Below are 14,374 nucleotides of genomic sequence, written 5' to 3' on the forward strand. Positions count from 1 at the left end.
TCTAGTCAGTGAAACATATACATAACTTCCAAACTATGTCTGAATTACAAACTGTCTAAAGTATTAATTATGATAACGCTGTCGTTACTGAAAATAGTAATTAAGGCTACCCTAAAATTATTTCTCTCCTAGCTCCATTGTTCCAAAATGCTAATGCTGCTCTGTGTTTTGCAAAGAAACACACATAATTTTGAAAGATATGCACACATACATATAAGGACACAGAAAGAAGAGTTTTGCCATTGTATACAAGATATTTAAAGAATCAAATTCATGCATGGCAATGTATACCTTTGACACTGAGTTCAGCTGAACAAGATTCTTTTCCAACATCATTGGTGGCGAAGCAAGAGTACAGACCTGAATCTCCTTTGCCTACTTTTAGAATTCTTAGATGAGCTATATTACTAATGTATGTGATCTTATAATTCCCTCCTGTCTTGATTTCCTTGTTTTCTTTAGTCCATGTCACCTTAATTGGTTGTGTTCCAGAAATATGACATTGGAAATCTGCACACTCTCCAAGGACTGCACCAACTGGCATTACCCTTTTATCAAAGAAGGGTGGTGTTTTAGGTTCTATAAAATTAAAATAAACACCAAACAACTTAGTTTCATGTGAAAAGAGAAAAAATATCAGAATTCCCACAACAGAGTATGCCGACTAGCACGTCTACAAACCTGCTATTGTGAGTTTAGCTGTAGAAGTTGCAGCTCCTACAGAATTCATAGCTGTACAAGAATATTGCCCAGTATGAGCCATCTCAGCTTCAAGAATACGAAGAGTAGCTACATTGTTAACAAATAATATCTGTACATTATTATCTTCTGCCAAAAGTACACCATCCTTATACCAAGAGACCTCAATGGGTTCAGAACCATTAATACGGCAATCAAACTTTACTGGCTTTCCTATGGTTTCCTCAATATCTTTCATTTTCCTTGCAAATGAAGGAGGGAGTTGACGGTCTGGAAAAGAGTAAGTGCATCAGAGTTTGTCCAGCTATCTTATTTTTTCATGCTTACAGAATATCAAAGAGATACAAGAGAGACATAGGTACTCAAGATAAATAATAAAATCACCTTGAACCATAAGAACAGCTTTAGAAGATGCATATCCTACAGAGTTTTCTGCTTTGCATATGTACTCTGCAGAATCATTTTTATCGACTCTGCTGAATGTAAGGGTTGCAGCATTGTTGGAGAAGTAAACTTTGCATCCTGGAGTCGATCTGAGTTTTGTGTCACCTTTGTACCAAGACACTTGAATTTCTGGAGTTCCTCCAACTTGACATTGTAGTGATGTTGAATCACCAACTGTTGCTTCTATATCTTCTAATTTTGTAACAAAGTATGGTGGTTCTAACAAAGCAATAATCATTGTTACTTCAAATTTTTAAACTCTGAAAAACTTCAGGTAAGTAAAGTAAAAAAAAAAGACAACACACCTAGTACTGATACTAAAGCTTGGCAAGCATCCTGCCCAGCTTCATTCTCAACTCTACAAGTGTATTCACCATCATCTTCTTTAGTACTACTTAAAATTTCCAGTATACAAGATTTTTCTGTTGTAGTTAGGTTGCACGTCTCAGTTTGTGATATTTCAGCTCCATTTTTTTCCCAAGTGACATAAATTGGAGGGGTTCCAGTATAAATACTTTCCAAGATAATTGGCTTTCCAGTTTCTACACTGTAATCTTTGATTTTTTTCACAAAAGTAGCTGGTTCTGATTTAAGAAGACACAAAGTTAGCTGCTATTACCAAAAGTATATGAATACAAGTAACAAAAGCATGCAATGTATATTACCTTTTACAAAGAGATGTGTATTACACGAATCTTTTCCTGCATCATTAGAAACAACGCAAGTATAATCACCACTGTTCATTGTGTCTAACTCATACAAGTCCAAAACTGCTATATAATCTTTTAGCTTGATGGCACATGATGGTCCAGATGTAAGTTCACTGCTTCCCTTAAACCAAAGCACTTTAAATGGAGGTGTTCCTTTTATAACACTGGTAAAAGACACATTCATGCCAGGGAGAGCTTCTAATGGTTCTGGTGTCTTCACAAATGAAGGAGGCTCTAAAGAGGTATCAGGCAATGGATAAGAATGAAAGAGATAAAAAGGTGTTTAACGCAATAGAAATAATATGAAGAATATGGAAGAATATGTTTGAAGAATAGTTTAACCAAGAATTACAATATTTCTGACAATGAATGAAAGATTGCCATTCCCACCCTTTGCCAAACAATTTTACTGACCTTGTACAGTCATGTTAGCACTGCATTCATCTTTTCCAGCAGCATTAGATGCTACACATGAGTAACTACCAATGTCAGAAGATTCTAGATTGTTAATTTTCAAAACACAAAGATTATCTGAAAAGTCAATCTCGTATTTATCTCCACTTGAAAGTTTTCTTCCTTTATGAAGCCAAGTTATAGACATTGGTGGTGAGCCTGTAACCTTGCATTCCATTATAATAGAAGTACCTAACGCACCAGTTGCTTCCTTTAGCTTTTTGGTGAAAGAAGGTGGTATTATACGATCTGTTTAAGCAAAAGGTAAAGAACAAATAGAAAGACTTTAGAAAACTTCTCAAGCAAGGCAACTGTGTCTTTTTTTCTTGTGAATACTCAAAAAAGAATCCAACTAACCAAGAACATCAACTGTTGCAGTGCAGCTGCCTTTTCCAACATTGTTTTTCACCTCAAAAGTGTATTCTCCAGTGTCTGCAATTTCAGCAGACATTATTTTAATTGAGGCAACTTTATTATACATACTAATTTTGTATTTTTCGTTACTTGTCAATTCTTTGCCATCCTTAAACCAACTTGCTGAAAGTTCTGGTGTGCCTGCCACTATACATTCAATTGTGCACACATCTCCTGCAGTCACTTTTATGTGCTCTGGTTTTTCTATTATTGTTGCAGGCTCTGAAACGAAATACAGCTGCCATCAGTCACTGTTTTCAGCTTTGGTAACTGACTCAAATTAAACTAATGAAGGGGTGTTTTTTGTGGGTGGTTATTTCTTCATTGCTTCATTTTCTTTCAAATATCTGTTCATGATACTGTCAGGGGTTGTGCAAAATAATTGTGTTTAAAGCAAGGGTTCATTAAATTAAATTCAGTCTATCCCAGATAGTTATCTCTGGGACCATATAAATTGGTATGACTCTATTACACTGGTTGAATATAACATGAATTATTTTGGGTAAAGGTTGCTTTGTATATAAACAAGACAATGTAATTGGTTCTGTAAATCATTATATATAATAGATGGGTTAATGTGATTGGTTAATATATCTGCTACTTATTATAATGTGTTTAGTAAAGGAAAATAAAGGAAAATCTATTGCATAAACTTTACATTAATGGGAGCAAAATAAATTCAATATATTCATCTATAATATTTAACTGCTTCAAATCCAGAGCTTTGCCTATTTATTGAATGGAAATGCAAGGTTTTCTATTATTACCTAGTACTGTGACATTGGCTATACACTCTCTCATTCCAGCATCATTTTTGATCTGGCATATGTATTTTCCTGAATTTGTAAATTCTGCTCTTCTGATCTGTAATGTTGCAATGTTTTCAAAGTGAGAAATCTTAATATTTTCGCTTTCTCTGATGACATCTTCCTTCTCCTTCAGCCAAAGAACCGAGATTGGCTGAGAGCCCTCTATTACTGCTTGTAATTCAAGAGGTTCACCAGAAATTATTGATACACTGTCAACTTTCTTCACAAATCTGGGTGGTTCTGAACAAAAAAAGATGAAGTTGCATTAAAAATGCTAGAGGTTTTGTGTGGTAAACATTATAAGAGTAAGATTATAAAATTACCTTTTAACTTTATAGTACAAATACAAGAATCTGTTCCCACATCATTTGAAGCTTTACAGTGATAATCCCCAATGTCTGGTGCTTCCACATTAAGTATATGAACACATGCAAGATGCTGTTTAGAAGTAATCTTATATTTTTTGCTACTTCTGATTTGTCGCCTATCCTTGAACCAAGTTATTTCAAAAGGTGCTGTTCCCAAGAGTTCACACTCAAGGCTTACATCCACTCCTTTAAGAATTTCAGCAGGGCTAGGCTTCCTGCCGAACACAGGAGGCTCTACAAAACAATTTAAGAAGATTACTACATTGTAAAAAACTATTTTTGATTCACTGCTTATGTATCATACACATAAAAATTATTATTTGAAAAAGTAAGCAATCTTTTAAAGATAAAACCACACCTTTTAACCAAGAAGAATTTGTTTTGTATTTTTGTATTGGATCATATTTTTTGTGTAAAAACAGCATATTTACATATAGGGACAGATTTATCACATTTAAAAAGCATATTTATCAATTGGTGAAAGTTAGAGTTCACCATTTGACAAATACACTTCTAAATATTCCATAGAAATGAATAAAAAAGTATTTCTGTTTTATTGCCTGTTATTTACTGTAGACACCAAAGCAAAGGCCTAATAATTATCACAAATTATTTTGTTAATAAAGAATACTTTCTTGGTGTATATTATTGTGGTGTGTATTACTATTACTGCTCTAATAAGCATACTTGACCGATGCACATTGTGCACAGGGCTTATCTTAAACCTATACTTTTAGTGGAAAATTGTTTGACTGTATATTAGAGGTATTTTAGTTATGTCTTCTTTATCTTTATATATAAATGTAGATATCCAATTGATTAAAGCTATTTAAAATGAATCATTTGTATCACAAAATTAGTTCTACCTTTAATTTCCTTACATTTATATGTGCTCTTTTACAATTGCTAGGAGCTGTGCTAGGCAAAGACTGGCCACAGAATTGTGGCCCAATAAAACTCCATACAGTTATGCTTACTTGTGCTCATCTATACTAACATTAGGTGCCTGATACACCTACTTTGATGCATGATACTCAATAGTCAGGTCAGAGTTTGGATCGGCTTAATGGAACCCTGTACCAAACAGCTGCCTTGAACATATGGTTAATAAAGTGCTACCTTTGCGTGTCATGCCTATACATGTTTAGCATTATACCAGTTGAATGGTGTGCAAGTACATATCCCACCTGTGTGGCACCCTTACATCAAAGGGGAAAGTTGCAATCGTTTTCACTTAACATACTAACCAGCAAAAATATTTGTGCCTCCAGTATCTGGCACAAAATACTTCACCATAGTGTTGTGGACAGAATTAAATTTGATTTCTCAGAAGCAATATTGCATTCTGTGAAAACATAAATTTGCTGATTTTTTTAATTTTACCCTCCTTTTGTAAATTAACCTTATAATGTTTAAAGAATAACTGGATAAGGAACCTTTAACTATGAAGTGTAGAGATTTAAATGTTCATTTACAAAGAGTATGTGAACATTAGCTCAAAAAATGGGTAGAGAACTGTGTCCACTGAAATAGCAGACATATACTGTAGACCTTACTTGAGTGCACCTACTTGCATATACAGTTTCCTACATATGTACCTAGAATGCAAGGTAACACACAGGTGCAAGGAAGCCATATTCTTAACACCTGGCTTGACCTGATTGTAAGGGTTTATGCAGTAATTATGTAGTTTTGCTCATCTTTTTCACCTGCCATTTTAGAACATGAGCATCTAAATATTAAAATGTTTATAGCATTACATTGTGCCAAACTCTACTAATTGTTTTAACCTAGTGACATATTTATAAATGTGCAAATTAAAAGTTTATATTTATAAATCATCATGGTTTAAAAAACTGCCTAGTTTCCCTTTGTGGGTAAACTCCAATTGTAACAACTATGGTGCTACTATTTGTAAAAGAATGTATGCCAAAGTGAACTTTAAACATACATACTGTACTTTAAACATACATACATACTGTATAGCCACAATTTGATTTAACGCTCCATAACTTTTCCTGTATTTAAAAGGTAAATGTTGGTACAAAAAAGCAGTGCTGTAAATGATTTCTGCACTGATTTTTGCATAACATTTATAAAAAAAGTAATTTTACACATAATTCTCTTAACATCATATTTCATCTAGTATTTGATTTCTAATGGATATGATATGTTATGGTTCAGAGTCCATTATAAAGTTCGCGTACAAGTAGTATAATAAAGCAATGTGCAATTTTTATATGATAACTTAGATCAGAAAAAGATAACTTTTAGAATATTTCTAACCTTTAGCTACAATCTTGATACTACAGCTTGCACTGCCAGCATCATTGCTTGCCTCGCAGGTATAGTCACCATTGTCTTCTGGGCTGAGGTTGTTAATTTCAAGGACAGGTATAAAATCAATAAAGGACATACTGTATTTCTCATTGCTTTTAATTTCAGTGTCATTTTTGTACCAGGTAATTTTGATTTCTGGAGATCCACTTATTTTGCATTCACAACGTATGGAATCTCCTATTTTGACCACTTTGGTAGTTTCTAATTTCTTGATAAATTTTGGTGGTTCTATGAAGTCAAAGAAAGAAGAGAAGAAATAAAAAAAACAATCATTACTATAAAACAGAAGGTCAGTTGTTATAGGTCTATATGATCCTGGAAATAAGAGGGAAGCATTTTTGTGCAAGAGATTTTTAAGAATGCAAGATTTAGCTGAACATCAGACCACAAGACAAACAATAAAAAAAGACAAGCTGATCTTCGCACCTGGTACAATTAACATTGTGCTACAAGAGTCGCTACCAACATCATTGGTAACTTGGCATGTGTAGCGTCCACTGCTTGAACCATCAACAGTGAAGAGGTTTAAAAAGCCTATTGACCCTTCCATTCCAAGAAAACATTTTGTTCCAGAAAATAGTTCAACATCTTCTTTAAACCATTTGATTGAAAATGGTGGAGTTCCCTTAACTTCAACTTTAAAGTCTACCAAAGAATCAGGAATTGCCTTCTGACTTTTAGGTTTTTCAATGAAGCTTGGTGGCTCTGTGATGTTGAAAAAAGAGTATTTAAATAAACCACTAGTTTAGTTTAGTTACAAACTGAAAATGTTTTATATATAAATATATATATGTATATATATCACATGTATAAAAATACGTTTTTGAAGAGGACTGATAAGAAGAGAAGAAGTCGTGTCAAACCTTTGACAGTGAGGACTCCACTGCACTCAGCAATTCCTGCCACATTGGTCACTTTGCATTTATAATTGCCATTATCAGATGGATCAAGATTTACAATGGTCAGAGATATTGTGTTTTCATGGCAAATAAGTCTGTGCTTTGCACTATGTAAGATTTCATTCCCATCTTTATACCACTGTGAGTTTATGGGAAGGGAGCCAGATACTTTGCATTCCATTTGAATAGAAGATCCCAGCACTTTATCCATTTTTGTTAATTTTTTTGTAAAAGATGGAGGTATAGCTTGATCTGGCCAACGAAAATAACAAAGTATGACTAGTTACTCATAATAATTAGTATGACTAGTTACTTAGTAAAAAAGTAAAATCAACAAACCTAGCACGCTTAAGAAGGATGTACAACTACTGCTTCCGAAATCATTTTCAACCTTAAATGTGTATTCTCCGCTATCTTCTTTGCTCACAGATTGAATCCTCAGTCTTGATATATTATCCTCAAAACTTAATGTATAGAATCTGCTTGGCATTAGAGGCCTGCCATCTTTAAACCATTTTACTTGCAACTCGGGCGTTCCAGCCACTGTGCACTCCAAAGTCACTGGATCTCTCTCAGTCACATCCACTGATTTAGTTCTTTCTATGATTACTGCTGGTTCTGGGATACATATTGAAATGTGTTAATACATGTATATCCCAAATGGGGCATGTACTGACAGAAAAACAAACTCTCCAACCAACCTTGAGCTATGAGTGAAGCAAAGCACTTTTCAGTCCCTGATTCATTTGTAGCCTGACAAAAGTATCTACCAGGGTGGTGTGTTTCAACACTTCTTATATACAGTGTTGCAATGTTATTCTCAAATGTAATACGAGTGTTGTCATCTTGCTCTAGAATTTTATCTCCTTTTATCCATGATACTGACAAAGGAGGAGAACCTGATACAGCACACTGAAATACAGCAGAACTTCCAAGAACAGTAGTGACATTTTCTATCTTCTGAATGAAGGATGGAGCCTCTATATGGATAAAATAATTTGAAAAAAGAAAATATTATTCTCATTGCTAATTGCAATGCTATGTATTTTCTATAAAATTCAACTAAAACTAACCTTTCAAATGAACAGTAGCACTGCAAGAACAACCTCCTGCCTCATTTGATATAGTACACTGGTATTCACCAGCATCAGAAAAATCACACTTATAAATATGAAGCTCAAATTCAGACTCCTTGTGAACTAATGAATATTTTTTACTGCTTCGAATTTCTTTCTTGTTCTTTGACCATGTTACTTCATATGGAGGGGTGCCAAAGACTTCACAAGTCAGCTTCACATCTGAAGCTTTCACCACCTCAACTGGCTCAAATGTTGTCTTAAATGTAGGGGCTTCTACAATGTAGGAAAGGAAAGAGGGTTTTTTTTTTACAAAACAATTTCAAAGCAACTACTGATGTTTGATAAATAAAAGCATTTTACAGTAACACAAACCTTTTACTTTTACATCAATACTGCAGCTCTCACTGCCAGCCTCATTGGAAGCCTCACACACATAAATACCACTATCATCAACAATAGAATCAGTAATTTCAAGGGTTGCAATTCCATCTACAAGTGAAATTCTGTGTTTATCACTTGTAATGATGTCATTTCCATCCAAGTACCAAGTGACTTTGATTTCAGGTGTGCCTGTTATCTGGCATTGGAAAAATGTTGACTCCCCTTTTCTTAGCATCAAAAATGGACTTGGTTTCTTAATAAACCTTGGAGGCTCTAAATATAGAGAACAATAAGCATCAAATTAGCTTTCCAACATACTTAAAATGAATTTAACAGGATTTCTTAGGTGTCTAATTAAATAAAAACGGCCAACCTTTAACAAAGAGTGTTGCTTTACAAGTTGCTGTACCAACGTCGTTGGTGATATGGACAGTGTAACTTCCAGAGTCAGTGACTTTGGCTGATTGCAGCTCAAGAATACTTGAAGACTCATCCTTCCAAATGTAACGATTTGCACCTGAAAGCAGTTCTTTGCTATCTTTAAACCACTTTATTGCCATAGGTGTGGAACCACTCATAATAGCTTTAAACTGTACTCTAGAACCAGGTAGTGTTTCTTGTGGGAGTGGATTTTCTATAAAGTATGGAGGTTCTAAAGGATACAAATAGGAAAAAGATTTAAGGAAATGAACACCTAAAGTTAGCAGGTGCTTTTGCTATAAAAATGTAAAAATGCAAACCTTTTACTGTTAAATAACCACTGCACTGGTTCTTCCCTGCTTTATTTGTGGCTGTACAGGTATATGTTCCACTGTCTGAACCTTCAAGTTCATTAATTTCCATAAATGCAATGTTATCGTGAAAAGAATATTTGTACTTTCCGCTTGGCAAGATTTCCTTGTCATCCATTAACCATTTAACAGTTATTGGATGGGAGCCAGATATGATGCACTCAAGGTTTACAAATGACCCTTTGACACTGTCCATTTTCCTTAATTTCTTTGTGAATGATGGGGGAATTATTAGATCTAATTAACATAGAACAAAGAAAAACAATGTCAAAAACTAAAATGCTAATTTTAAGTTAAATATATTTGTATGGTTTTTTAAAAAATACCAACCTAAAACACTGACAGATGCAGTACAGCTGCTTCTGCCAACATCATTCTGAACATCAAAGGTATATTCTCCACTATCGCTCTTGTCTGTTGAAGTAATTTTTAAGACTGAAACATTTTCTGTAAAGCTGATTTTATATTTTGCACTAAACTTTAACTCTTTTCCATCTTTGAACCACTTAGCAGTGATATCCTTTGTTCCAGAAAATTTACACTGCAGTGTTGCAGGGTCACCTTCTGTGACATCAACAGATACTGCTTTATCGATGATTGTAGCTGGTTCTGTTATAAATTGGGGTATATCAAAAATACAGTTTGTTTATATCTGTTAATGTATTGAGTTTGAAAAATCTATTAAAAATAAAAAAACAAACCTTTTACTGCTAAAACAGCAGAACACCTTTGAATCCCTGCATCATTTTTGGCTTCACAAATATATTTTCCTCCAAGGTTGCTTTTAACAGAACCTATGTGAAGCGTAGCAACATTGTTTTTAAATATTGCTTTTATGTTTTCATCTTCCATGATTTCATCGTTGTCCTTCCACCAAGTAATTGTAATGGGCGCTGAGCCTTTCACTGCACATTGAAAAGCTACTAGCCCTCCTATGAGAGAACTGAGGTTTTCGATTTTCCGTGTAAATGCTGGGGGCTCTATCAGAAAAATTAATTCTCATTAAATATAGAGTTCATACCTAACCAGGATGCTAAAATGCTGTACACTTTAAGTATATCTACACTACTAACCTTTTAATGAAACAAGCGAACTGCACACACAGCTTCCAACATCATTAAATACCCTACACTGATATTCACCAATATCAGCTGAATCAAATCTTAGAATATTAAGGCTTAGTAGTGTGTCCTGGAAGAATGTTTTGTACTTTCTACCACTCCGTACTGGCTTGTTGTCCTTGAACCAGGAAACATCAAAAGGAGCTGAGCCTAAAACTTCCCCTTCTAAGACAACATCTGTGTCTCTTAAAACATCTGTATTTTCAAATTCTCTTTTAAATATTGGTGGCTCTGTGGTGTAAAACAAAAAAATTATTTTTATGCAGTTGCTAAAAATCCCAATATGATACAGCTATTTTATTGAAAAATTAAATGTGAGCAAAATACTCTCAAAACACACCTTTAACTATCACTGCACAGCTGCATATATCTGAACCAGCTTCATTTCTAGCCTGGCAGACATATTCACCACTGTCTTCAAGGCTTATGTCGGAAAGATGAAGAGCTGCAACTGAGTTTAAGTAAGACATGTGGCATGTATCACTCTCTTTGATTTCCCTGTCATTTTTAAACCATGTAATGCAAATGGGTGGTGTTCCCGAAACTTTACACTCCAGCTGTACATTATCTCCCCTTTTAAAAAGCTGAGATGGCTCTAGCTTTTCAGTAAATGCTGCAGGTTCTGTAAGATGTAAAGAAAATTATTAAGAGACATTAAGGTATGGCGCAAGAAGCATAAGAATATGTTGCTTTTGTAAAGGTAAAAAGAATGCAAACCTTTCACAAATACGTTTGCACTACATTCCACTGCGCCAGCTGTGTTGCTGACTTTGCAGACATAAATTCCCGAATCAGATGTTTTCACTGCATACAGTTCTATGGAGCTTTCAGTATTTTCTTTGGCAATATAACAAGCACCGCCAGTTTTCAGCTCTTCAACACCTTTATACCATTTTATTGACAGTGGTGGTGTTCCCTTAAAGGTGGTCTTCAAGCACACCGTAGATCCTGGCAATGCATCCTGTGAGTCTGGTTTTGCAGTGAAACTTGGAGGCTCTAAATATATTAAGAATACAAATTGTAGAGTACCCACTAAGAAGAAATGGAGTTATGTTTTACCGAAAGAAAAAAGAGGAAGGTAAAAACTGCTTTCTCAAACCTTTGACTGTGAGAGTTCCTTTACATTCTTTACTTCCTGCAGAATTTGTGGCTCTGCAAGTGTAAATTCCAGCATCATTCAGATTAAGGTGACTTATTTCCAGTGATGCTGAACCTTCCACAAAAGATATTTTATGTTTATCAACGCCAAGTTCTTTATCATTTTTAAACCACACAACTTTCATTGGCAGAGAGCCAGAAACTTTGCTTTCCAGTCGGCAGAAAACATTTATTACACTGTCAATATCTCGTAGAGCTTTTGTAAATGAGGGGGGAATTGTTCGATCTGTTTGTGATAGAAATAAAGAGTATTATTACTAAATAATTCTGAATCATATTTCCATATCAGTTCCCCCAGTACATTTTCTCTGCAGTATCAGGAAGAATTTCTATCTAAGCTATTAAAGGGCAACTAAATATGTAAGAAAGGCTATGATATCGAATTTGTGGGCAACTTTCACAATATATATATATATATTTGAAATGGCTTCAAGATTTTTTGAGCTAAACATGTTTAAAATATGGCTGTAATTAAGCATTGATAAAAGTCTATACATATTTCCTATACATGTTGGGGGAGGGCTTGTAAATGTGCATGAGTTTAAGGATATTATAGGGCTCAATGTGCACAGATGATTTAATCTATTAAAGGATTCATTTGCAATACAACATGCTGTTGTTGAAGAGTAGCGGGTAGATGTAGTGGGATTAACTAATTTTCCGGAACTGTAAGAAGGGGTGCATGGCCCACAAGGTTTTTCATGTATCATGAATATCTAGCTATACTCTTGTGGATGGGACAAAATGCCTTTTCATATTGGATCAAATTGTACATTTAGATGCCCTTTAAGAAGAGAATGTTATTATTTTGATTGGCAAACATTGTACTAACCTAAAACAGTAAGTGTAGTTTTGCAGCTGCTACTTCCCACGTCATTGGACACCTCAAATGAATATTCACCGCTATCCTGAATATCAGTAGAGTAAAACTTCAAAGAAGCTATATTATTTTTAAAGCTGATTCTGTACTTTTTCCCGGAAACTATTTCCTTTCCTTGACTTAGCCATTTTACTTTAAGTTCTGGAGTGCCTGCAACAGTACATTCCAAAGTAGCTGGATCCCCTGCAGTCACTTGGGTCAGTTCAGATATTTCAATTATTTTTGCAGGTTCTATAATAAGAATTAGACAAGATTATTAGGGAGGGCATTATGGATGAAATTAACTTTACCAGGGTGGAATTGCATGGCTAACTAACCTCTTACTATCAACTCTCCAAAACAGTTCTGGCTTCCTGCATCATTTTCAGCTATACAGGTGTATTTTCCAGCACTGCTGAGCTGAATATTGCTAATATATAAAGTTGCAACATTATTATCATATGTAAGTTTGATTTTATCATCTTCTCGTACAACATCTTTTCCCTTCATCCAAGAAACCGAGATGACCTCAGAACCTTTAACAACAGCTTGCATGGAAACATTGCTGCCAACAATAGAGGTGATGTTTTCAGTCTTCTTCACAAAAGATGGTGGTTCTAATTTGAAAAAAAAAGATGGTCACTGGACTCCTCTGCTTCTGAAAATGCTACTGTTGTTGAATTCACTGCCAAAGATTCAAGAAGATAAAGGAGCAAACCATAGCATATGCTTTTTTAAGGTAAGTCAACACTGCTATGTACACAAAGAGATTGACATCATCAAAACAAATGATGTAAAAAATTTAAAGAAAGGTCAAAGAAAGTCAAATCTGCTGTAGATTTAACCTGTAGGGACTAGTTCCCCACTTCTTCAACATACAGTAGTATTTTCCCTTGGTTTACATATTTTTGTTTTTTTAGCAGTTGAAAAAAGATATTAGTAAATCACATTATGTCAAAAGAGCAACTATGTTAGTAGAAGAAAGAGCCTGGAAAGCAAAGGTCGCAGTACTAACCTTTGAGTTTGTAAGGTGCGCTGCAGATGCACTTGCCAACTTCATTGGCTACAATACATTCATAATTTCCAACATCTGCACTATTAAATGAAGAAATCTCCAGAAAAACAAGAGACCTCTGTAATATCAGCCTGTATTTTTTACTACTTCGTATCTGCTTCTTGTCCTTAAACCAGCTAACGTCAAATGGTCCAGTACCAGAAACCTCGCACTGTAGTGTGGTAGTTGATCCTTTAACTACCTCTGCCAGTTCAAGTTTTTTGATGAAAGAAGGGGGTTCTACAAAAGCATCAAGTCAATAAATAATAATGGTTAAACACTTACTTTTATGTCAAAATGCACCCAGGTAATATATATGTAATAAAACAAACCTTTGACAATAATTTCAGAAGTACAGCTTTCACACCCAGCGTCATTTAGGGCTTCACAAGTGTAACTCCCACTATCCTCAACCCTCATATTTGTAATATCTAGTACAGCTTCTGAGTTGATGAATGACATTGTTAAAATGTTACTTTGGGAAAGAGCTGTGTTATTCTTGTACCAAGTGACGTGAATCTCAGGTGAACCTTTAACTTTGCACAGAAGATGGGCAGATTCGCCCTGTTTTAACAAATAAGTAGGTTCTACTTTCTTCACAAAAGACGGTGGTTCTAAAGAAAGGTTTTGAAAGAAAGAGGAGATACCAAAACAAGAGAAAAAGATGCTTGTATCAGGACAAGTCAAAAGACAACAGTGTACAAGAGACAATGAATAGCTTGTAATGTCATATGTGGAATTTGTATATTATCATATACCAGAAATCAGACATTTTCTACACAGACGCTTCTTTTG

General features: G+C 34.7%; 1 protein-coding gene across 3 annotated transcripts in view; it reads right to left on the minus strand.

Annotated features, from left to right (window-relative positions):
- The window catches only part of LOC108701391 (titin), a 234,891-nt gene that overhangs the window by 159,174 nt on the left and 61,343 nt on the right, over window positions 1–14,374 (minus strand). For all 3 annotated transcript variants that reach the window (XM_041576219.1, XM_041576221.1, XM_041576220.1), the window contains 28 exons: window positions 13,912–14,193; window positions 13,541–13,819; window positions 12,864–13,142; window positions 12,499–12,777; window positions 11,608–11,892; window positions 11,226–11,504; window positions 10,849–11,130; window positions 10,461–10,739; window positions 10,089–10,367; window positions 9,718–9,996; window positions 9,337–9,624; window positions 8,970–9,248; window positions 8,588–8,869; window positions 8,210–8,488; window positions 7,838–8,116; window positions 7,476–7,754; window positions 7,101–7,388; window positions 6,664–6,942; window positions 6,184–6,465; window positions 3,853–4,131; window positions 3,488–3,769; window positions 2,664–2,942; window positions 2,268–2,555; window positions 1,809–2,087; window positions 1,449–1,727; window positions 1,084–1,362; window positions 682–969; window positions 292–579 (listed from right to left, as the gene is read on the minus strand). In XM_041576219.1, the coding sequence (XP_041432153.1) occupies window positions 292–579; window positions 682–969; window positions 1,084–1,362; window positions 1,449–1,727; window positions 1,809–2,087; window positions 2,268–2,555; window positions 2,664–2,942; window positions 3,488–3,769; window positions 3,853–4,131; window positions 6,184–6,465; window positions 6,664–6,942; window positions 7,101–7,388; window positions 7,476–7,754; window positions 7,838–8,116; window positions 8,210–8,488; window positions 8,588–8,869; window positions 8,970–9,248; window positions 9,337–9,624; window positions 9,718–9,996; window positions 10,089–10,367; window positions 10,461–10,739; window positions 10,849–11,130; window positions 11,226–11,504; window positions 11,608–11,892; window positions 12,499–12,777; window positions 12,864–13,142; window positions 13,541–13,819; window positions 13,912–14,193 (7,878 nt within the window). The remainder of the gene's footprint in view (window positions 1–291; window positions 580–681; window positions 970–1,083; window positions 1,363–1,448; window positions 1,728–1,808; window positions 2,088–2,267; window positions 2,556–2,663; window positions 2,943–3,487; window positions 3,770–3,852; window positions 4,132–6,183; window positions 6,466–6,663; window positions 6,943–7,100; window positions 7,389–7,475; window positions 7,755–7,837; window positions 8,117–8,209; window positions 8,489–8,587; window positions 8,870–8,969; window positions 9,249–9,336; window positions 9,625–9,717; window positions 9,997–10,088; window positions 10,368–10,460; window positions 10,740–10,848; window positions 11,131–11,225; window positions 11,505–11,607; window positions 11,893–12,498; window positions 12,778–12,863; window positions 13,143–13,540; window positions 13,820–13,911; window positions 14,194–14,374) is intronic.

The sequence above is a fragment of the Xenopus laevis genome, chromosome 9_10L (genome assembly GCF_017654675.1).
Source record: "Xenopus laevis strain J_2021 chromosome 9_10L, Xenopus_laevis_v10.1, whole genome shotgun sequence".
Taxonomy (NCBI): Eukaryota; Metazoa; Chordata; class Amphibia; order Anura; family Pipidae; genus Xenopus; species Xenopus laevis.